Below are 22963 nucleotides of genomic sequence, written 5' to 3'. Positions count from 1 at the left end.
CATCAAAAGTACTTACATGTACTGCAGACTCCCTTTTGGAACTTTAAGGGCCTTGTAGCACCCAAAAATCAAATTTTTCCAACAACATCTGGTACTTTCTGTTTGTGAATCTTGCTAAGTGCAAGTTGGGTGTCAGAATATCCTATTTAACATTTACTACAAAGGTACTTCAGAGTAGCTGCAAAACAGTTGGAAATTTGTGAAAGGCACTCCATAAACCAGTTGGCAGGCAAAGTGGAATCATGGCCACACTCTCGAGGGAGGGGGTCGGGGAGGGCCAAGGCCATACCCTCGAGGGCGGAGGTCGGGGAGGGCTAGGGCGACGCCCTTGTGGTGGTTGGGGAGGGTAAGCCCTCAGAGGGGGGCTCGGAGAGGGCCAGGGCCATGCCCTCTGGGGCGGGGGCAGCTTGGGGAGGGCCAGGGCCACGCCCTCTTGGGGGGGTCTCGGGGAGGGCCAGCACCACGCCCTCTGGGGCAGGGCTCGGAGGGCCAGGGCCACACCTTTGAGGGAGGAGTGGGGCTCAGGGAGGGCCAGGCCCACACCCTCAAGGGAGGGGGCCAGGCAGCTTGGCTAAGGAGCACAAATTCCAGACACTAGTAGGGTGGCAATGACTTATGCAGGATGTGGGGGGCAAGCTTAACTCAGAGGCAGTCAGTTTACCTTAATCTTGTGCTGCACCCACGTCTGAAGAAAACGCCTGCTGCCAGAATGCCCAACAGAAACAGAACAGTACCCAAGGCAAGCAAGAAAGGAGGGACTGGGGAGTCTAGTGCGTCTGCTCAGCCAGTGATTACTATTGTTCTGGCAGTGGCCCAGGTTGCCCTAGAGCACAGGCCCCAGGCTTTTGCAACTTGTGCACCCCCCTCTCCAGAGCCCTGTCCCAAGGGCAAGAGGAATACAATATCATCCAACCCAAAGTAAGCTATTTGTCAACCAGACACCAATTCCTTGGAGTGGTAGGAGATGGTGGGAGCAGTATGTGTGTGTGTGTGGGATTAAATGTTTAAATGAATGTACCTTTGTTCTTTTTTAAATAACCTTTTTTTAAAAAAAAACCTTCATTCCCTCTCTCTTAGGAGCCCAAATTTTGAAACCGAAAAAGTCAGGTGCACTCAGGTTCACAATGTTCTTCTTGAATTTCGGATCTATGTGTCAGTGGGGGATATAGGGGACCAAAGCTCTCCCTTAGTTTACTTACATTTCACCCCTTTAATGAATGTCACAAATTCCAACAACACAAGATTCCTGTTTCTCAATAGAAAATACCAGGCCATATGTCCTGGGCATACTTCAGGCATTCATGACTAACATTGAAATTTTCTACGTTCATCAGTATATTGGAGTGGAAAATTTCCCCAACAGCCCCCTCCCTCAAAGGCGTGGCCCTAGCCCTCCCCGACCTCAAGGGCATGGCCTTTAAATATTGCTGTTTGTGTTTTGGTACAACAAAGGGACTCTGTGAAAGAGGTACCTTTTGAACTCGACAAGATACCCTTGTAGAATAAAGCAAGTCTTTAGACGACACATGATCCATAATTTTCAGTATGGGCGAAGGTGTAAGCCACTTATTTACCTCCCACAATAAATAGAACCAGGTTTACAAACTACATGGTAAGATGCAGTGGTGAGGCTTCATTAGAAAGATACATGAGTGTCTAATGAAATGTGTTTCTGATCATTCTGCCTGGTCTCTTCCTGGAAAGTCATTGTCAGCCCAGATTTTGCAGTACAACAGTAATGACAGCAAAACTGTCAATGTTAGCTGTCATTTCTTCTCTAACTGCACAGTTTCTGGAAACTGCACATGCACAGTTAAACACTAGAACCTGGAAGTTGCAGTCAGTGATTCCAATCTTTTCAATAGGATGTGCTGTTGAAGTCCTTGCAGATTGCAATCAATTAGAAATCATGGAAGTGACAAAAATGTTCCTTTTTTTACACTATAATATTGCAGTTAAAACGAAATGTAAAATGTTATGCCTCGTTAATGAGGTGTTATTGGGTTTTTAAACACCATACTAAGTCATAATTGTTGCTGAAGAACTCCTCTGGCCCTGGAAAACTCAAATTTATAAAAGTGAAGGATGATCAGTGTATTTTACTTCCTGGTGGAAAAACTTGGATACGATTCACTGCTTATCCTGCATGAGTAAAGGTATTCAAGATCTCCTTGACTTAGTGCCAGATTCAAACTAACATCAATAATGGTGAAATCCAGGCCCAGCAATTGCTAAATCTGAGTGGGCAGCTTTCTTTGTGATCAGCTGTGAGCGCTGTTGCCTTCAGCACTGACTGAAAAATCCAGGCCTTATTTTTGTTCAGTGTTGGTGATATAGTTTTGTGTAGGAGGGCTGCAGCCATTCTTAGGTGAATTTCTACAGCTCAAATCCACTTGATATGACTTGATACTTGAGCAGGCTTGTAGCTGTCTCGATCTGTGCATTTTTATGAGTCAAAATGATGTAATGCTTATGGTGCATTTCTGTGACCTTATAAATCTGAATGAGTTATTTGTTCAAAAACAGGCTGGTAGTTGAAATAAATCTTAAAACAATACAATGAAAGAAAAATACCTCAAGACATTGAATATCAAACTGCACAGTTGGAAGCTTAGAAAGTATTAAGATCATATTCTATATTTTGTATCAGATTTGTCTTATGTAGCTGTAAGCGTACATATGTAATGATCAGCATCAAGAGAAGGGTATATTATGTCCACTGATATTAATTTAAAGATGTGAAGGCATTAGAATGGGTACAGAAAGGTTCATTAGAATGGTTCCAAGAATGAGGAACTTGCGTTACTAGATTGGAGGAGTTGGGGCTGTTTTCCTAGATGAAGCTGAGAGGACATTTGATAGAGGTTTTCAAAATGGTGAAGAGTGTGGACAGAGTAGATAGGGGAAACCTGCTGCCACTGGTGGAAGGATTAAGAGAGAGGCCATAGATTTGAGGTAATTGATAAAAGAAGCAATTGTTGTGACCAGAATGGGAGGTGTGCACGAATTATTAAGCCCCACTACTCAACAGGCCATACCATTAATTTAAATGTTTAATTTTCTCACCGAAATGGTCAATTGTGTACCTATTCAGAAGAAAAGAGACTCTGACCAGGTTTCTTTCAAAAAATTCAGTGGTTAATTCATTTTAAAACAAAACTACTTTTAACAAGTTGCAAGTATTGGTTAACACACAGTTATAATCGGAAAGTATAATTATCTCTTCCTAAAGAATTCCCCCAGCACAGACACAGACAAAGAACAAACAGTCTCTGAAGAGATGGGCTTTGGAGGATGGGCTTTATAAAACAAAGGATAAAATCCACAAGATCTTGATGTTGTTGACCTCGTGCTGGCCCTGGTGGATGTCTGGAAGTTCTTGCCAACTGGTCTTGGCTTTGCAGATCCAAATGCAGACTAGTTAAACTCATAAGGGTTCTCTGGGTTCACGTCGATAGCTGGACACAATTTTAGGCAAGATAGCCAGTTAGGGGGGTAGCCTTTCTTCCTCAGCTTGTTCCCCAACAAGACTGCCTTCAAAACCGGCAGGTTCATAACTTAATTTTTTTTCCCCTCTCAGTCATTTGATTTCCAGCAAGTTACCAACCCTTCTTTTCAGGTTTTTTCCCCATCGATTAAAGTAATTGCAGTTCAAAACAAACAACCAGATCTTCCTCGAGAACCATAAAGGTCAGGTGATTTCTTAGAAGAGGCCTGCTTGCTGACAGTTCCAAGGTGAACTTAAGACCTTGGTTTTTTTTAAAAAAAAATCCCAGGTTAACAGCCAAAAAGTCCAGATCATGCGATATGAGAGATACAATTCCAACACAATCGAGACATGAGCAACTTTTTCATGCAGCGAGAGTTTGGGATCTAGAATACACTGCCTGAGTGTAAGGTGGAAGCAGGTTCAATCAAGGAATTCAAGAGGAAGTTGGATTATTATCTCAAAAGGAAGAATGTGCAAGGTCACAGTGAGGAGGTGAATTGCTCGTTTGGAGAGCTGGTACGGACATGATGGACCAAATGATGACCACCTAACGATTCTGTTAAAGTTTTCAATAGTGTGTTGTAATTTTTTTATATTTCAATTGCTACAGTGACCTTTTCTCAGACAGCCAGTCACTGATCTTAAATCAGTGTTTTGATCAAATAATTGTAGGATAAATCTACTCACTCTTTTACATGAATTATAAAACAAGAAATCTTTGTTTTTGTCTCCATAGGTACTCCTACTTTCTTGGATGCTTTGGGGGCTAATGGTACAACCAATATTCAAAGTTCAGTAACAGGAGTTACAGGACACAAGAGGAAATTTATAGATGACAGACGGGACCAACCTTTTGATAAGAGATTAAGGTTCAGTGTGAGACAAACAGAAAGTGCCTACCGATATAGGGATATTGTTGTCAGGAAGCAAGACGGGTTTACACACATTTTACTTTCCACCAAGTCATCAGAAAATAATTCCTTAAATCCAGAGGTGAGTAGATTTTTTTTTTCAATTGTTGCTTTTGTCTGAAGAATAGCAAATCCATTCCAAACACTGGTGGTTGCTTATTTCAGTTACTTTGTAGCTCAGAAGGATGAGATTAATAAAAGAAAGATCTACAGTTTCATAGCACCATTCACAATGTCCCAAAACACTTTACAATCAATGAAGCATTTTCAAAGTGTAGCCACTGTTGTAATGTAGGAAATGCGAGAGCCAATTTGTACACAGCAAGTTCCCACAAACAGCAATATGATAATGACAGTCTGTTTTAGTGATGTTAATTGAGGGATAAATATTGACCAGACTGAGGAAAGCTCTTCTGCAGTTCTTGTGCTAGGGGATTTTTTACATCCACCTCAAAGTGCAAAAAGGGTCTGTTTGTCATTGCATCTGACAGTGCAGCATCCGCTCAACGCAGAACTATAGTGTTGGCCTAAATTTTTGTGCTCAAGCCTTTGGAGTGGCCACAACCCACCCACAACCTTCTGATTCAAGACAAGAGCGCTACCAATTGAGCCACAGCTAACACTTGATTAAGTGTACTTAATCAACAGTCATTTCTTTGAAATGGATTCAGGTTGAAAGGAACAAGTTGCATCTACATTAATTCATTTTTACTGTATTTCTAATTGTAAGTTTCTATTAGCTGAGTCTTCCTTGTGCAACTTAAAATATGCCAAAAATATGGAAGTTTAGATCCCCTTTTAAGGAAATACGCAAGTGACAAGAAAATTGTGATGCACACAATGAGCCCAAAGGATCACTCTGTTGGATTATTATGTGGTTTTGTGCACCATCTGAAGGACAAACTATGATACTGCAATGTTAATTAAAAACATTTATAAGCCTGAGATATTTAGCAGCTTATTTTCTCAGTTTTCAACTGTTGCACTAAATGTCAAATTGTCATAAACATGCAATTTGCATATCTTTCATTTGCTTTGCAGAAGCATTCAAATGGGGTGTAAATGCACCATGTACAAACATCCCTTCACCTTTACTTTGATAAGTATCTGTATGTATGTTGAACTTCTGAACATCTCACTAAGTTTTGTAATTACTCTGAATTTTGAGGATTGGAAGGTGTGTGAAGCTGGGAGTTTGGTGAGTGAGAATCTTGAGGGGTTAATCTCTTTCTAAAAATCTAGCCTTGAATGCAATTAGCATAAAATTTACTGTTTAAGTTTCTTCTAGCCTTAAGCAGGGATAAACAAGATCTCTACTGGAGAGCAGCTGTAATTAGTTAATTAGGTAGCTAGTTTAATCTGGCCTCTGTAGCTGCAGTAGAGCTGACTCTTCTCAGTCTCAGCTAGTATAAATACAGGGGTCTGAGTGTAACTTGCAAGTTCGACTTGGACAGAGTGAGAAACTGGGAGTTTGGTGAGTGAGGATATTCAGTGAAGAGGAGAAGGAGGTACTCCTCAGCCTCCAGTATTTGTTTTTCAGGTACAGGGGAAGAAGCTAGCAAATAACTGATAAGTTATTCTACTTATTTTACTTAGTGAAGTTAAGGTATTGCAGGGCAGCTTGGCTATGTGGAATGTGCATCCTGTGGCATGTGGGAAGCTATGGATGCACCATGTGTCCTAGACATACACATTTGCAGGAAGTGTCGCCAGCTGCAGAAGCTGGAGCTCTGGGTTTCAGAACATGAGTGGCGGCTGGAGTCACTTAGGGTGCATCCGTGAGGCAGAGGATAACGTGGATAGCACATTTTAGGGAGGTGGTCACACCACAGGTTAGGAGCATGCTGGCAAAGAGGGAATGGGTGGCCGCCAGGCAGTCTGGGAACCAGCCAGGTAGTGCAGGAGTTCCTGCATATTTGAAGCAGGGTCTTTGAATATTTTTAAGGCAGAGGTGGGTAGATTCTTGGTAAGCAAGGGGATGATAGGTTATTGGTGGTAGGTGGGATGCAGATTTCAGGCTACTATCAAATCAGCCGTGATCTTATTAAATGGTGAAGCAGGCTCGAGGGGCTGAATGGCCTACTCCTGCTCCTTGTTCATATCTCACTTGCTAACCAGTTTTTCGTTTTGGATACTAGATACTGGTGAGGCTGATGGTTCCTCAGAGGAGCACAGCAAAAGCGAAGTCTATGGTACCTGGGGTGGCTTCGTTGCACAGGAGGGAAGAAAGAAGAGTGGGAGAGTAATTGTGATGGTGGAATCATTACTTAGGGGAACAGACAGGAGTTTCTGTAGCTGTAGATGTGACTCTAGAATGGTATGTTGCCTCCCTGGTGCCAGGATCAAAGATGTCACAGAGCGACTGCAGGACAATGTTCTGGGGAGGATGAGCAGCCAGAGGTCGCGGTCCAGATTGGTACCAATGATGTAGGTAGGAAGGGGGATGAGATCCTGAAAGCAGATTTTAGGGAGTTAGGAATGAAATTAAAAAGCAGGACCTCAAAATAGTAATCTTGGGTTACTCCAAGTGCCATGTGCTAGTGAACTTAGGAGCAGGAGGATTGAGTGATTGAATACGTGGCTGGAGAATTGGTGTAGGAGGGAGGGCATCAGATTTCTGAGGTATAGGGACTGGTTCTAGGGCAGATGGGACCTGTACAAGATGGATGGGTTGCACCTTAGCAAGACTGGGACAAACATCCTCTAGTGCTAGTTGAGAGTGGATTGGCAGGTGGGGTTGGTAACCTGAGAGGGAGCTCAGATTATAGGGCAGCAAAATTGGTAGCTGGAAGTAGAAAAGTAGTAAGCAAAATTAGAAGGCAGATGAAGCAAAGGCAAGAATCAAATGGGATCAGAATGTGGAATAATGTCAAAAAGACGAAGTTTAGGACCCTCTGAGTGCACACAGTATTTGCAATAAGGTAGATGATTTGAAGGCACAAATTCGAGGTATATGGGTATGATTTAATTGCCTTTACAAGAGACATGGTTACAGGGTGACCTAGACAGGGGCCAAATATTCAAGAATATTCACCAATTAAGAAGGATAGTCAAAAAGGAAAAGGAGCTGGTGTGACGCTGTTAATAAGGGATGAGATCAAGTGGGTCTTAGATATAAGGACCAAGATTTAGAATCAGTTTGGTTGGAGCAAGAGGGAGCAAACATTGGTGGGGGAGTTGTTTATAGATCACCAAACTGGTGGTAATGTTAGACATGGTATAAATTAAGAATTCCTGGAGTATGTCCAGGATGGGTTTCTGGAGCAGTACATTGAAGAACCAGCTAAGGATTGGGCTATTTTAGGTTTGGTGTTATGTAATGAGAAAGGGCTAATTAGTAACCTTGCTCTAAAGGAGCCTTTAGAAAATAGTGACCATTTGATGGAATTTTACATTAAGTTTGGAAGTGATATAGTTCATTCTAAAACTAGGGTCTTAAATCTGAACAAAGGAAACTGAAGGTATGAGGAGCAAGTTGGCTATAATGGATTGGGAAAACACATTAAAAGATTTGACAGCAGACAGGCAATGACTAATATTTAAAGAAGTATTACATGGTCTACAACAAATATACATGCCTCTAAGACACAAAAACCTAACAGGAAAGGCGAATCAACCGTGGCTAACAAAATAACTTAAAAATTGCATTCTATCAAAGGAAGTGGCTTATAAGATTGCCAGAAACTCCCAAGGATTGGGAGCAGTTTAGAATCCAACAAAGGAGGACCGAGAAACTGATAAAGAGGGGAAAGAGAATATAAATGCAAGTTAGTGAGAAATATGAAGGCAGACTGTAAAAACTTCTTTAGGTATGTGAAAAGGAAAAGATTAGCAAGGACAAATGTCAGTCCATTACACGCAGAGACAGGAGAATTTATAATGGAGAATAGGGAAATGGTGGAGAAACTAAATAATTACTTTGAGTCTGTCTTCACAGAGAAAGGTACAGAAAATCTCCCAGAAATAGTAGGGAACTAAGGGCTTGTGAAAATGAGCAACTTAAAGGAATTAGTATTAATAGAGGTGGCACCCGAAAAAATTAATTGGATTGAAAGTCAATAAATCCCCTGGACCAGATGAACTACATCCCAGAGAGTTGAAATGGATAGCTATAGAGATAGTGGAAGCATTCATTGGTGATTATTTTTCAAAATTATATCAATTCTGGAAAGGTTCCTACAGACTGGGAAGTAGCAAATGTAACTCCACTATTTAAGGAAGGGAGAGAGAAAATGGAGAACTGCATATTTGTTAGTTTGATGTCAGTAGTAGGGAAAATGTTAGATTCTATTATAAAGGATGTGATAACTGGACACTTAGAAAATATTGATATGATTGGGCAGAGTCAACATAGATTTATGAAAGGGAAATCGTGTTTGACAAACATGTTGGAGTTTTTATGAAGATGTTACTTGTAGCATAAATAAAAGAGAACTCTGTTTGCCTCTGTTTGCCTCTGTTTGCCTCTGTTTGCCTCTGTTTGCCTCTGTTTGCCTCTGTTTGCCTCTGTTTGCCTCTGTTTGCCTCTGTTTGCCTCTGTTTGCCTCTGTTTGCCTCTGTTTCACTCTGTTTCACTCTGTTTCACTCTGTTTCACTCTGTTTATCTCTGTTTATCTCTGTTTCACTCTGTTTATCTCTGTTTCACTCTGTTTATCTCTGTTTCACTCTGTTTCACTCTGTTTCACTCTGTTTCACTCTGTTTCACTCTGTTTCACTCTGTTTCACTCTGTTTCACTCTGTTTCACTCTGTTTCACTCTGTTTCACTCTGTTTCACTCTGTTTATCTCTGTTTATCTCTGTTTATCTCTGTTTATCTCTGATTGCCTCTGTTTATCTCTGATTGCCTCTGTTTATCTCTGATTGCCTCTGTTTAACTCTGTTTGCCTCCGTTTCACTCTGTCTAACTCTGTTTGCCTCTGTCTAACTCTGTTCCACTCTGTTTAACTCTCTTTGCCACATGCGGTGTGAAGATTACAAGTGAGGAGGAATGAGGCTCTAACTGTCTACAATAAAATCTAAGGAAATAGAGATTTTGGGCTTTCTTCACTATTACGCAAGTGGCTCAGGAAATATTATGGAATGCAATACTGTTTTGGGCCTTTTTTTGGGCTCTAGATTGAATCTTGTTTGAGAATTGTTAGGTTATCCAGAGATGCTACGAGTAAAGTGGGCATCAGAAGTTTCTCAAGCTCAGTGTATAAAGGTACAGCGTATTATGATACCGAGTTACACAGTAGATGCTGCCTTATATTTGCTATAACTGATGGTTAGTATTGTTTTGCCTGCATCATATTCAACTGGTATTTTGGAATCCTGTCAGAATTTTTGCTGCTTTTTTTAAAAATAGGCATTGGGCTTTGACATTTTCCCAATGATGATCCCTCCACCCCTTCGTTGTGAAGAGGAGGATATGGAAGAGACTATATTTCTGGCACTTAGTGAGGCTGCACAGAAAATATTTGTTTCCCAGATTTAGAAAATTACCACAAAGTTTATGAGCCTAGACGGTCTTAAACTTCTTTGCATGTCACTGCATCAGAAGGCTGCAGTTCTTGCCAGGAAATACTTAACTGAAAATCCACAACTCATTTTCACCAGGAAGAAACAGTGCTGTTTGTACCAATCAATGTCATCATTGTCTTGAATTTCTTTCAACTGGATCCTTCCAGGCACAAGTCTGTAGGAAAAAAAGGGAAGATTTGAATATTCAGTGTAATCTATGTAAGTGTTTCTGGAAGTAAAACTTTACAATAGTTGAAGTCAGTTAAGGTTGTTAATCACTTCTAAATTGTTTTGTTTGCAGGTTATGAAGGAAATGCAAAGTGCCCTGAACACTGCAGCAGCTGATGATAGTAAACTGGTTTTGCTGAGTGCTGTAGGAAGTGTCTTTTGTTGTGGTCTTGATTTTATTTATTTCATTCGACGATTAACAGATGACCGCAAACGGGAAAGTATGAAAATGACTGAATCCATCAGGTATGCATTTTCCAGGATATAAACAAAAACTGCTGGAAGTACTCAGCAGGTCAGGCAGCAGCTGTGAAGTATCAACATTTCAGGCTGACAGCCTTTCATCAGAACTGGAAGAAGCTACAGATTTAATATTGAGCAGATTCAGAGCCAAATAGACTGGGAGGAGGGTTGGAAGGGGCATTGGGACGAGAAAATGAAATTATCTGTGATAGGCTGGAGGGCAGGATTTATTAAATGTCAAAATGATGATGCAAAGGAAAAGGATATAGTAATGAGACAAGTAAAGAAACACAAGGTGTGTCCAGAGGAGGTGTAAATGGCAACAGCAAAGTCAATACCAGAATATTCTGCATAAGAAATGCAGTTGGTAATTATAACAACTTTAGATCATAACTACTGCTATTTTCTCAAACAGCAAGTGCTAATAATGGCTATTCTAATTCTTTACACCTCCGTTGGGCCTATCTTTTATCCCTCTCCATGTACCATTACCATCGTGACCTCCACCCTATCACAGATTTTTGTTCTTCCTACCCCTCTTCCATGTTCCCTGATTGTGCACTTGCTTAAAAACCGTTAAATCTGTAACTTTTTACCAGGCCTGATGAAAGGTCAACAACCTGAAGTGCTAAATCTGTGGGCAGAAATTTACTGTCCTCTGCCAGTGGGTCCATTGCAGGGGGGCACAAAAATTCCCAGGCAGCCTTCCTGCCACCCTGCTGCCTGCCAATGACCTGGCCACAAATTTAAGTGGGGCGGGTGAAGCCTAGGGCAGCCTGCCCACTCTCACTCCAGTTAAGATCCTTAAGTGGTCAATTATTGAAACTGGTGGGAAGAGTTCAGGGGCAGGAGGGAAGCCCAGCAGTTCACCCTGCTCGGGCCTTGGGTGGGGTGGGGGGGTGGGTGCCACTTCCTTCAAGCACACCTTTCCACATCGGGTGCCCCAGATGTGAGACCCACACACTTAACCTGATCCTGGTCTCTGAAACTTGGGAACTGCTTGTAACCCCAGATGTGGCCACTGCTGGGGCTACAGGGCTGCTGGCAGAAGTCCTGTCTCCAGCCAATTAACCCCCTCTTCAGAGCATTCAATGGCTGTGTGGCTGCTGTGATCAGTGGAGATACTTTCCCTGCCAACTCTTCCTGCCCCACCATCTGAAATGCCACCTTCTGAAAGATCTTGCCTTGTTTCCGTGCAATACTGCCTGATTTGGAGATTGTTTGCAGCATTTTTCTGTTTTCCTTTCAAAGTTCCAGCATTCCCAGTATTTTGCTTCTATGTATGCACCTTCTAGGGTTCCATTACATGACATTGTCATTGAGATTGTAAATTTCTCATTTTTAAAAAAAAAGCAAATATAGTCAGTTAAAAATGCTTGGGTAGACATTGGAAACATAATTGTTTTGAGCTAAGATTTCAGTACTATATTGTGAAATGAAACCATTAGGATTAGTTTGGCAGTTCTTTCAGATGGTTGGAAAATTTGAAGAGCTTTGTATGGAATAGTTTTTTCTTTAAAAATCCATGATCTGTAAAAGTCTAGATTTTGCGTGTGTGCATGAGAGAGATTTACAGAAGTAGACACAGGCTTAACCTCATGATTGATCTGTCCCATTAAAAGTCACCAATATTTTATACTTACAGATATCTGAGACATCTGTTGTGTAATATTATGCCAAATTTTGTTAACATTTAGGTTTGTGCCAGTGGTGCTTAAACTGATTTACTAATAGACACTAAATTTGCATGTATGTGCAAACTATTAATAGACTGAAGATTTTTTTCTTTTGTTTTAAGGAGTTTTGTCAATACGTTTATCCAGTTTAAGAAACCAATCATAGTAGCCGTGAATGGTCCTGCAATTGGCCTTGGAGCTTCCATTTTACCTCTTTGTGATGTGGTGTGGGCTAATGAGAAAGCATGGTTTCAGACTCCTTATACTACTTTTGGACAGACTCCAGATGGATGTTCTTCGCTGACATTTCCCAGAATTATGGGATTAGCTTCTGTAAGTTGTCATTTATTCTCCAACCATCAAAAGTACTGTGCATATGCTCTGAAAATGTTGAAACTTTCAGTAAAAAGCATTCAGAGGTAACACCATTCAGCACTTAGGTGGGTTTTCTGGAATGCAGAGTGGAAATTCATGGTTGATACTTGGTTACACTTTGACAGACTTACCCTCCACACATACTCCTCTTTAAGCTAAAAGGACCCTCCAGGTGGGTAGCTGTCACACTTTTTCTTTTATTATTAAATGTTAACATTTTGACATGGTTGTTAGCTGTAAAATTGAGCATCTTTTTGAGGCTAGCTGAGTTAAACGTTTTGAAAGGAACAGACTACAGAGAAATGCCTGAGTTTATCCGATATTAACCATGCAGCTTAGCAATAGAAACCATCCTTGAAATACTTACTAGCTGCCACAAACTTGCTTCAGGAAAGGGAGTTGAGTGTCTTCGCAGTACTTTGTAATTTTGAATCGGCTCTAATATCTTCAAAATAGTCAAGAACATACATAATAATAGCTTACATTTATAGAGCCATTTTAATGTCAAAAATTGACCCAAGATGCTTCAGAGTTGAGGGAAAATGGCCTCTGGGCCAAAGGAGGAGATATTTTAGATTTTGATCTCTAAAATTTCTACGGCTATAGACCTAGGATCTAACAACACATTTCAGGGATTTTGGACAGGAAATGGAGGTTGGAGACAGAGCAACAGGACAAAAGCATCAGACATTTTCTTTTGAGGGGGCAATGATAGCGACATTGAAAGGAGAAAGGCAACCACTTTATAATATCGTTGTCCTTGAGTGACTGTTGGTTTGCACTGATTGAACAGCTTTTTTCTTATCCAACTGACTACATTAATGATGGATAATGCAAATAAACCTCTAACTTCAAACATTCTTAATTAACCTCAAAACCCAATTCTACACTCTGTCTCCAACCTCCATTTCCTGTCCAAAATCCCCGAAATTTGTTGTTAGATCCCAGATCTATAGCCATAGAAATTTTGGAGATCAAAATCTAAAATATCTCCTCCTTTGGCCCAGAGTATTTTCCCTAACTCTGAAGCAGTATACAAGTTGATATTATTGTACTTCCTTGAGCTGGAAACTTTGATATTCAAACTTTTCTCTGTTGTCCAACATTATATTTCACTATTGGATCATCAAAATAAACCTGACAAATCAATATTATGCCTCTGGGGAAATACCGCTTTCAAGGAGTTGGAGACTGTGATCCTTTTAACTTGCATGGAATTATGGATATAATATTAAATATAAGTTTTCATGCTACTGTACCTCTGCAAAATGTAAAGCCCATGTCTTCAGCTTAATGGCCCAGATCTAAATTTATGCTGTTAGGATCAATCTACTCCTGTTATCTTAATATATTTCCTCTTAATTCCTTTCTACCTTTGCTTATTCACCTAGAAAGGTGACAGCAGTATGGAAAGTGAGAGGAAACCACTTACATCATCTTATAGTTCTTGGGTGACAGCCCTACTTCCCCATCTTGGATCCAACTAGCAAATTATTCCAGGGTTTATAACCATCTCTACCCAACACAGAAGTTTGCCCCATCTGTTGATCACTGTAAAGATGAATTTCCAGATGAGCTTAAAATTTTCCTTCAATAGTTTTGAGTCTATTTTCCTTTGTACTTTTGATTAGTAACTAGATTGCACATCTGTTTTTCTATAAATGTTCACTACCTTATATAACGTGATGTGTCATCTAGAGTTATCAGTGTTTTAACTCATTGGTGATGCTTGCCCATCCCTCTGGGAGCCCCTCTTAAGATGTATCCTTTTTAGTTCTGTGATCTGCCAATATTTTGTAGAGATTTGCAGTAGTCATCCAAAGTTAAAATATAGTTTTTCTAAAAATTGAGCCTAATAATTAAGAATTTTCTATTTTGAAGGAGTCAAACCTTTTCTCATTTCTCGCCAAAGCAGTCTCAATACCTTGCCTTATTTTACTAAATTCAAACCATGACTGATCGAAGTGATGTTGTAGAATTACAGTGAATAACATAACAGTATATACTTACGTAATGTTGATTGTTGTATCTGATTTGTGACACTTTGTGATATTTTATCAATACTTGTATTTCATGGTAATCAATGAGACAGAATCTTGTTTTTTTTTTTAGGTAGGCAGTGCTTGATAGTTTCACAGAAGCTGTTTTATACATTCTTTTAATAGAGCGAGTTAGATATAATACAATTTCTCCCATGACTGCTTTTAACTGCTATTTTTATAGGTAGTAAAAAGACCAATACTATTATTTATCTATATATTTATCATTTGCACTTGGACAAGTACGAGCTGATCAGAGAGTCAGCAATGGTTTGCAAAGGGCAGGTCATGTCTGACTGATCTAGTTGAAGATTTGGGCAACTTCATTAACTGTCAGATTTCTCATCATTAACCATCTATTCACTCCTCTTCCTTCTGCTTCTTAAAGAGTGTGCCCTTCTCTCTCCTTGCCTCCTCCCTGCCCCACTGTTCCCAATTATTCCTCACTAAAATATAAGCCTATAGTTCTGGATGTTCACTCATAGTTTGTGAGGTAGAACTTAATTTAAGAACTTTATTTAGTTGTTCAAATTCCTGTTAGCTAAATCTTTTTATTATATTATTTGTCTGCATAGCAATCATTGAACTATAGAATTAATGATTTGAGAAGTGTCAATGTGATGTTAAACAATTGAAGATTTTATTGTTTAATAATGCATTTTCCTGTCCACGCCCCTTTTTTCTTTTTAGAAACTGATGTCACAAGTTTGTCCCTTTCAGCTTGGGCACTGGGATGTGAATCCATTTGATTAAAGCTACTGCTTTCTATGCTACCTATTAGAGACTTGTATGAAATAAGTTTGAAAGTGGAAATTTTGATGCATTTGGGCAGGGTGGTTCCTGAGGTTGCATTATCTATTGATGGGTGAGCAGTGATGGTCTTAATGGTGCTTCATTGCATGTTCATATGCTGGCCAGTTCGGTACATTTGTGGCCAAGTTAAAGTAGATTTATACCTTGTTTGGTATCTGCGTGTCCTGTCAGAAAGAGAAAAGCTCACTGACCCATATAATCCTTATTACCAAAAAAATGACATTATTGAAAAAAAACTATTTTTCCTATCTGACAAAGACTCCCTTCCTTTCTGTATTAATGACATCCATGCATTTTGTGATATCTTGAGCTATCTTACGTTGTGTAGATGTGCAAGGCCAATATGGAGTAAAGGAGAAATGTCATACGTGAGTAGTTTATTCAGGCAGTGTTAGTTAGGATTGTTTTCCGTTTGTGCTAAGGTTTTGTTTTTTGTTACAGGCGAATGAAATGCTGTTTAGTGGACGAAAGTTGACTGCACAGGAAGCATGTGCAAAAGGATTGGTATCACAGGTTTTCTGGCCTGGAACATTCAGTCAGGAGGTTATGGTCCGCATTAAGGAACTAGTCGCGTGTAATTCCCTTGTAAGTCAGGAACTGTAACTTTCAGTATTGCTCCGTATGCAGCTCTCTTATGGTCAGTAAAATGCAGCATTTTATTTCAGAATTCATGGTCCTTGAAATTGTATACATTTTATAAAAGAACTGCAGTTAATAGCATGCATTTAACAATTCTTTGTGTGTAATGTATAGTAAAAGATTACTGATGTGTAGAAGAATGCTTCTGCTAACTAATGTAAAGTGACATTGGTAAATATCAGTGGAATGTTAGTTAAGGATGCAATCATAAATAATCCTAACCATTCACAATTTTATATAAAAATTTCATGTAGACCAGAATTCACCACAATTGTGGAACATTTTTTTTTCATTGGTCATTAATTAATTAGTGTGCACCGTGCCCAAAACAAACCAGTTTTCTCTCTCTTCCTTATTTTCCACCATTTATGGACACTCAGTAATTTGCAAACTCCCCTGAGAGTATAGGGGGCTGTAATGTTACCAAGATGGAACACAGCCCCTTCTAAAGCTTGATCTTGCAACTGAACCAAGAACTGACTAAGCATACTAATAGAAACTAATCATTTTGTTCAATTGACTGTCCTGAACAATGGACACTTGCCTTTCTTGCTGTGACTGAATTCCTTTGTTCCATGTGATTTCAGACTTGGCCACCTGAATCCCACGTTCAATTATAGCTGCAAGCTCAAACTTAGTTGCCAATGATAAGTTAGTTAACTGCCCTACTGATCAGACTTTCATTGTTTTCTTCTGGATTGACTCTCCAGAGTTGCCGAATATGTTGCAGCCAGTTGAGTCGCTGGAGCCAGTTGACTCCATAAGTTCCCTTTTACATTTGACAAAATAATGATATAGCCCTGAAAGGAATCTGTTTGCATCATCTAGGTACTTGAAGAATCCAAAGCTCTCATCAGAAATGCCATGAGGGGGGATTTGGAACAGACCAATGAAAATGAATCTGATGTTCTGAGGAAAATCTGGAGCTCTTCTCAGGGGATGGACTCTATGCTGAAATACCTACAGAAGAAAATTGATGAGTTCTGAATATGTGCTTTGTCATTGGAAAATTCTTTCCTGCTGGGTTGTCCATGTTGGCCCTCATTTAAAAATAGAGGGATGGGAGAAACTGTAGAAAGACAAATTCTCGAGTCGCATCTACTCAGAAGCTGAGGAGCAAAGGCTGGACAATGGAAGCTGAAGATCTCAACTAGTACTGTATTGTCATCATTCAAAATGACGACAGAAAAAGCTACAAGGGTATAATGATTGGTGTGCACTACCAAACTTTTCAGTTCTTTGTTTATCTAGTAGCTTTTGTCCTTTGCGATTACTGCACTGTATGTTACTATGCTTTCCAAATACAAATGCTATAGGTGTTTGTGACAGGGAAGCTTGGAAAAACACTCAGCTTAAAAGAGGGGGAGGAAAGAAAGACGGGTAATAACCAGCCTCCTCCTCGCTGCCAGAGAGTATGTAAGGCTGGTTTAAATTAAAAATAAACACTCTCAAAAAAAACCTGAAAGGTCATAGGTATCTAGTTTGGGGAGAGGATTACAAATACCTCAACAACATAAAAAAGAACAAAAGACACTTATAGTTTCTGACAGTGGATCTAGTGTCTAACATGAATCCTTAAGTCTATACATATCCCTTTGAAGAGTCTATGTGTACATGTTAAATGTGCTCAGGAGGTGTGTAGTAAATGTTTGACCCAGTTCCGGAACATATTAGTACATTATTATCCAATAAGCATGAAGAAACCACTGGCTCTTTAAGAAAAACTTGCCTTGCAGTATTAGTGATTCTTTGTGAATCTAATATAAAATAAACAACATAAGTTAAAGATTAGTTTTAGTGTTTTTAAAGTGTAAGCTTTTTTCCTCTTTGTTTTAATCAGCTATAAATGTATACTTCGTTTCTGGGTGAAAGCGATAAATTATAGAAAGAGCTTGTGTTTTCTTTGCCATTTAAATTGATATATTACACCAAAAAATGCTTTATGTATTCATAACGATGGTTTTAGTACCACTTTAGAAACATTTTCTTAATTTAATAAGTTAAAAAAAATTCCTTTTGGCACACTATTCAAAGCAAAACTCCTTCCAAAAACTACCTTAAAAGTAGGTGATTCTTGTGTCAGCTTATTTTATGATACACTATGCGGTATTCTTAACAGTGCCCCTGTAAATAGTATTGTGCATTCCTTCTAGGAGTGGTTACTAATTCCTGTTTGCAGATGTCTCACTGGATATAGATATCTGCATTTGCAATCTTCTCTGAATGTATGAATGGAAATTAAATCTTATTTTTGTACAGTTTATTTGTTTGTACTTAGGAAATGATCACCTCCCCTTCCCAGTGGAGAGCTGTACATTGTGTAAATCTGCCTTTACTTTGGATTGGTACAGTATTTTTGCATCTGTGGGACCTACTTTTGTTCAGTAGTTTAAACTATATTATAAACTGTACAATCTGTAAAGTTTTATAGGTTAATAATTAAAATGAGCTGTGAAAAAATCTGGGTAAATAAAACTAATATTTCATATTCAAAAGTGCAGCAAAATTGTAACACTTTTGTGTGCTGTTCATGCTTGACTTTGTGTCCCTACCTAAATGTGCCTGTACATATATTGTTAATTGTAAGGTAACAGTTTTGAAAACTTTCAACATATGAAGTTTGAAAATTGTTAAATAACTAGGGCACAAAATTTCTTCCTGTACCACATATTTTACAACAGTCAAGCTTTGGGAAAATAAAACCCACAGGCTGCAGTTTCAGCAAATATGAGGTTGGTACACATGTACATGGAGGAGCAGTTGTTTGCTTTGTAGAGGCATCATTATGGAGAGGTATTGGATTTTCATTTTAATAATTGAACATGCTTATATATTGGAAATAGTATTGGGTCTGATTATAACCCATTCACTTATACAGAGCTAAAATTGGTCGCATAATTTGGAAAGTTATTTGTAATTTTCCTTTTAGGCAAATAGCATGAATTGAATATTTCTATATATTCTAAGAATCATCTAAACTTGCTATAATTAAATTCTGTAATTAAAATTTCAGATTTTTAATTTATATTTTGATTGCAATATCCAAAGACTACGCTGGTAAGTATTCAAATGTATTTTGGCATTAGGATTTTAATTTTTTTATTACAATAAGATACTATTTATTGTGAAATAAAAGCTATTCTCAATGAAGGCAAGATTATGATCTAAATTAATATTGCCTAGGTGTGTTCAGCATGAAACCATATTGAGTAAATTAATACTTTGGGTGTTAACCAGGCCTACCAAAAACAACTGCAACTGTGTCACTTTGAAGTATTATTGTGGATAATGTATTAATGTTTTTTGAATGAGATGCTGCCTTTAAAATGAGATGTTGCATCAAACCTACCTGCTTATTTACACAGATGTAAAAACAAAATTCATGAACTACTCTGAGAACGGCAGGGGAGTTCTATTGACCTGACTATAATATATCCCTCAACCACCATCTTCTGAAGGGCAATTAAGGATGGGCAATAAAGATGGACACACAAATTTAAAATAATAAAAAAAAAAAAAATCACCACCAAAGCAGTATCTGCAGCTTGTGCAACTTAGGCTCAGAGTTGCTGAGCTGGAGTCTGAGCTGCAGGCATTGTGGAGCATCACGGAGGAGGAGAATTGGTCAGTGGTCAGGAATAGGAGGGTGTGGTTGCGAGCCAGGCAGTTATCAGGAACCAGCATTTAGTGATGGACGAGCTTCGCCCCTGACTTTCTCCAATTGGTATGAGGTGCTTCCTACCTATGTGGATGAGAAGTACTACAGTATGGATGAGCAAACTGACCGTGACACCATGGTGCAGGATTCCATTCAAGTTGGGGGAGCAAAAAGGAACATGGTAATGATAGGAGATACTATAGTCAGATGGATAGATACTGTTCTCTGCAGCTGCGACTGAGAGTTCCAAAGGTTGTGTTGCCTGCCCAGTGCTAGGGCTAAGGACCTATCCTCACAGCTGGAGAGGAACTTGGAAAGGGGAGGATTCAGTTGTCGTGGTCCATGTGGGAACCAATGACATAGCAGAATATCATTCCTGGTTCTACCTAAGAAATTTTGAGGAGCCAGGGAGCAAATTAAAACAGAGAACATTAAAGGTAATTGTATATGCATTATTACCTAAGCCATGTGCCAACTGGTATAGGGTCAAGTAGAAAATTAAAAGCATGCTCAAAGACTGATGTGGGAAAAATGGGTTTTTGATTCATGGGGCACAGGCATCAGAACTCTGGGAGTTGGGAGGGGGGTTATGGAGGGAGCCATTCCATTGGGATGAGCTCCAGGTAAACTGGGCTGGGACCAATGTCCTGGCCAATTGTATAACTAGGGTCATGGATAGGGCTTTTAAACTAAAGGGTGTGGGGTGGGGTGGGTTTTGGTGAAGGGAGATTTAGAGATCCAATGGGAAACAATGGAACAGAGTAGCAATGTAGGTAAAGGTGAGCATTGTGGGACAGGGAGGAACACTGTGTGTCAGCAAATAAAGTCATTGCTTATAAATTCAATTGCCCATCCCTAATTGCTCTTGAGAAAGTGGTGGTGAGCTGCCTACTTGAACTGCTGCAGTCCCTGTGGTGTAGGTACACCCACAGTGCTTATAGGGAGGGAGTTTCAAGATTTTGACCCAGTGACAGTGAAGGAACGGCAATATATTTTCAAGTCAGGGCAGTGAGTGGTTTGGAGGGGAACTTCCAGGAAGTCGTGTGTCCACGTATCTGTGGCCCTTGTCCTTCTAGATGGTAGCAGTCATGGGTTTGGAAGGTGCTACCTTTGGAGCCTTGATGAGTTTCTGCACTGCATCTTGTAGATGATACACACACTGCTGCCACTGTTTGGTGGTGGTGGAGGGAGTGAATGCTGGTGGAAAGGGTACCGATCAAGCAGGCTGTTCAGACAGGAGGTGAGTTACTCACTGCAGGATTTCCAGCCTCTGACCTTGTCTTGTAGCCACAGTATTTATATGGCTAGTCCAGTTCAGTTTCTGGTCACTGGTAACCCCATAGATGTTGACAATAGGGATTCAGTGATGGAAATGCTATTGAATGCCAAGGGGATGATGGTTAACTTCTTGTTGGAGGTGGTCATTGCCTGACACTTGTGTGGCATGAATATTACTTGTCAGCCCAAGCCTGGATATTGTCCAGGTCTTGCTGCATTTGGACAGGACCTGCTTCAGTATCTGAATGGTGCTGAACATTGTGCAATTATCAGCAAACATCCCCACTTCTGACCTTATGATTCAAGGAAGGTCATTGATGAAGCAGTGGAGGATGGGTTGGGCCTAGGACACTACCCTGAGGAACTCCTGCAGTGATATCCTGGAACTGACATGATTGACCTCCAACAACCACAATCCTCTTCCTTTGTGCTAGGTATGACTCCAAGCAGTGGAGAGTTTTCCGCTTGACTCCAGTTTTGCTAGGGCTCCTTGATGACACACTCAGTCAAATGCTGCCTTGATGCAGGGAATAGTAGTAAAAAAGTGAAATTAGAGGTTCTTTATCTGAATGCACAAAGCATCTGCAATAAGATAGATGAATGAGTGGCACAAATAGAGGTAAATTGTATGGATTTAATAGCCTTCTCAGAGACATGGTTGCAGAGTGATCAAGGTTGGGAAACAAATATTCCAAGGTACACAATATTTCAGAAAGACAGAATGGCAAAGGAGGAGAGGTAGCCCTGATAGTAAAGGATGACATAATGATAGCATTCAGAAAGGACCTGGCTGTAGAAGACCATGAAGTAGAATCAGTGTGGGTGGAAATTGGGACTATCAAGAGTCAGAAAACACTAATGGGAGTAGTTTGTTGATACACTAATAGTTATATTGTTGGACAGAGCATTAAATTTTTTAAAAAAGGAGCTTATAACAAAGGCAATGTAATGATGTGGGGGCCTTTAACCTTCATATAGACTGGGTTAATCAAATTGGCAAGGGTGGTCTTGAGGATGAGTTTGTTGGGTGTTTTTGTGACAGTTTCGTGGAGCAATATGGTTGTGGAACTGACTAGGGATAATGCTATCGTAAAACTAGTATTGTGTAATGAGGCAGGGTTAATTAGTAATGTCATAGTTTTTTTTTAAATTACTGGGAAATAGAATTCAGTGGTGTTATGATTACTATGTTAAGTTTGAAAGTGAAGAATCTTAAAGCCAATTATATGGGTATGAAGGAAACATTGAGTCAATAGACTTAACTGGTATGGTGCTAATTGAACAGTGGAAAACATTTAAAGAAACATTACATTCCATTGAGAAACAAAAACTCAGTAAGAAAAACCCATCTGTGGTTCACTCGAAGTTAAGCATAGTGTTAGGTCAAAAGAAAAAGCTTATGATATTGCAAAGAATATTAGTAAGTCTTGTTATGATCTGGTTAGGGACCTGTAACTTAAGCAAACAAAGTAAACTTTACAAAATCAGCAAAGTAAAACAATTTACAATACCTATCCTGTAATTAACATTCAAAATTAATGATTTAACAGGCAAACTGTGGTTGAACACACCATGCTGCACACTAAATGGCAGATGTGAACAAGACATCACATAGATTTCTCAGCAACTCACCCAGATATCAGTGAGCAGTCATACAATCTTGTTAAAACTGTCTCCCTCACAAGGGATTTCAACTCTTGACTTGAAGATCTAACCTCTGAATTCACTCAAAAGCCCCTCTGACTTGGACTGTCTCAATGACTGCTCAGTTCCAGATGATTTAACCTCTTCTCCTGAGACTGCATTCCATGGGATTCACAAAGGCGCACTCCCACTCTAATTACCAGCACACCTCCAATTCTTTCACAGACCACTAGCTTCACGAAGCTTGAACTACGCCTGGGTTTCTCTGAACTCCAATCTCATGACCGCATCGAGCTATAAATGGCTTCCAGGGTTTCTGAGCCCTAACCCTCTCCAGCATGGAACCAGTGACCCACCACCACTACCTCAGCTCCCCAGGACTTCTCCTGAGCTCTGTCTGGAGCCTGCTAATAGCTTCCAGAGCTTTGCTGTGAGTTGTGAACCACACAAAGCCCAAACTGCAACTA

At 39.8% G+C, this 22963-nt stretch overlaps 1 protein-coding gene across 2 annotated transcripts in view; it reads left to right on the top strand.

Annotated features, from left to right (window-relative positions):
* The window catches only part of cdyl (chromodomain protein, Y-like), a 190337-nt gene extending 171926 nt beyond the window's left edge, over window positions 1–18411 (top strand). For both annotated transcript variants that reach the window (XM_041184993.1, XM_041184994.1), the window contains 5 exons: window positions 4227–4483; window positions 10205–10377; window positions 12173–12383; window positions 15719–15862; window positions 16745–18411. In XM_041184993.1, the coding sequence (XP_041040927.1) occupies window positions 4227–4483; window positions 10205–10377; window positions 12173–12383; window positions 15719–15862; window positions 16745–16903 (944 nt within the window). In that variant the 3' untranslated portion in view covers window positions 16904–18411. The remainder of the gene's footprint in view (window positions 1–4226; window positions 4484–10204; window positions 10378–12172; window positions 12384–15718; window positions 15863–16744) is intronic.
* Window positions 18412–22963: the final 4552 nt, after the last annotated feature.

Source organism: Carcharodon carcharias, chromosome 3 (genome assembly GCF_017639515.1).
Source record: "Carcharodon carcharias isolate sCarCar2 chromosome 3, sCarCar2.pri, whole genome shotgun sequence".
NCBI classification, from domain to species: domain Eukaryota; kingdom Metazoa; phylum Chordata; class Chondrichthyes; order Lamniformes; family Lamnidae; genus Carcharodon; species Carcharodon carcharias.
Note: the sequence above shows the minus strand (reverse complement) of the source record. Positions and strands in the feature narration are given on the sequence as shown.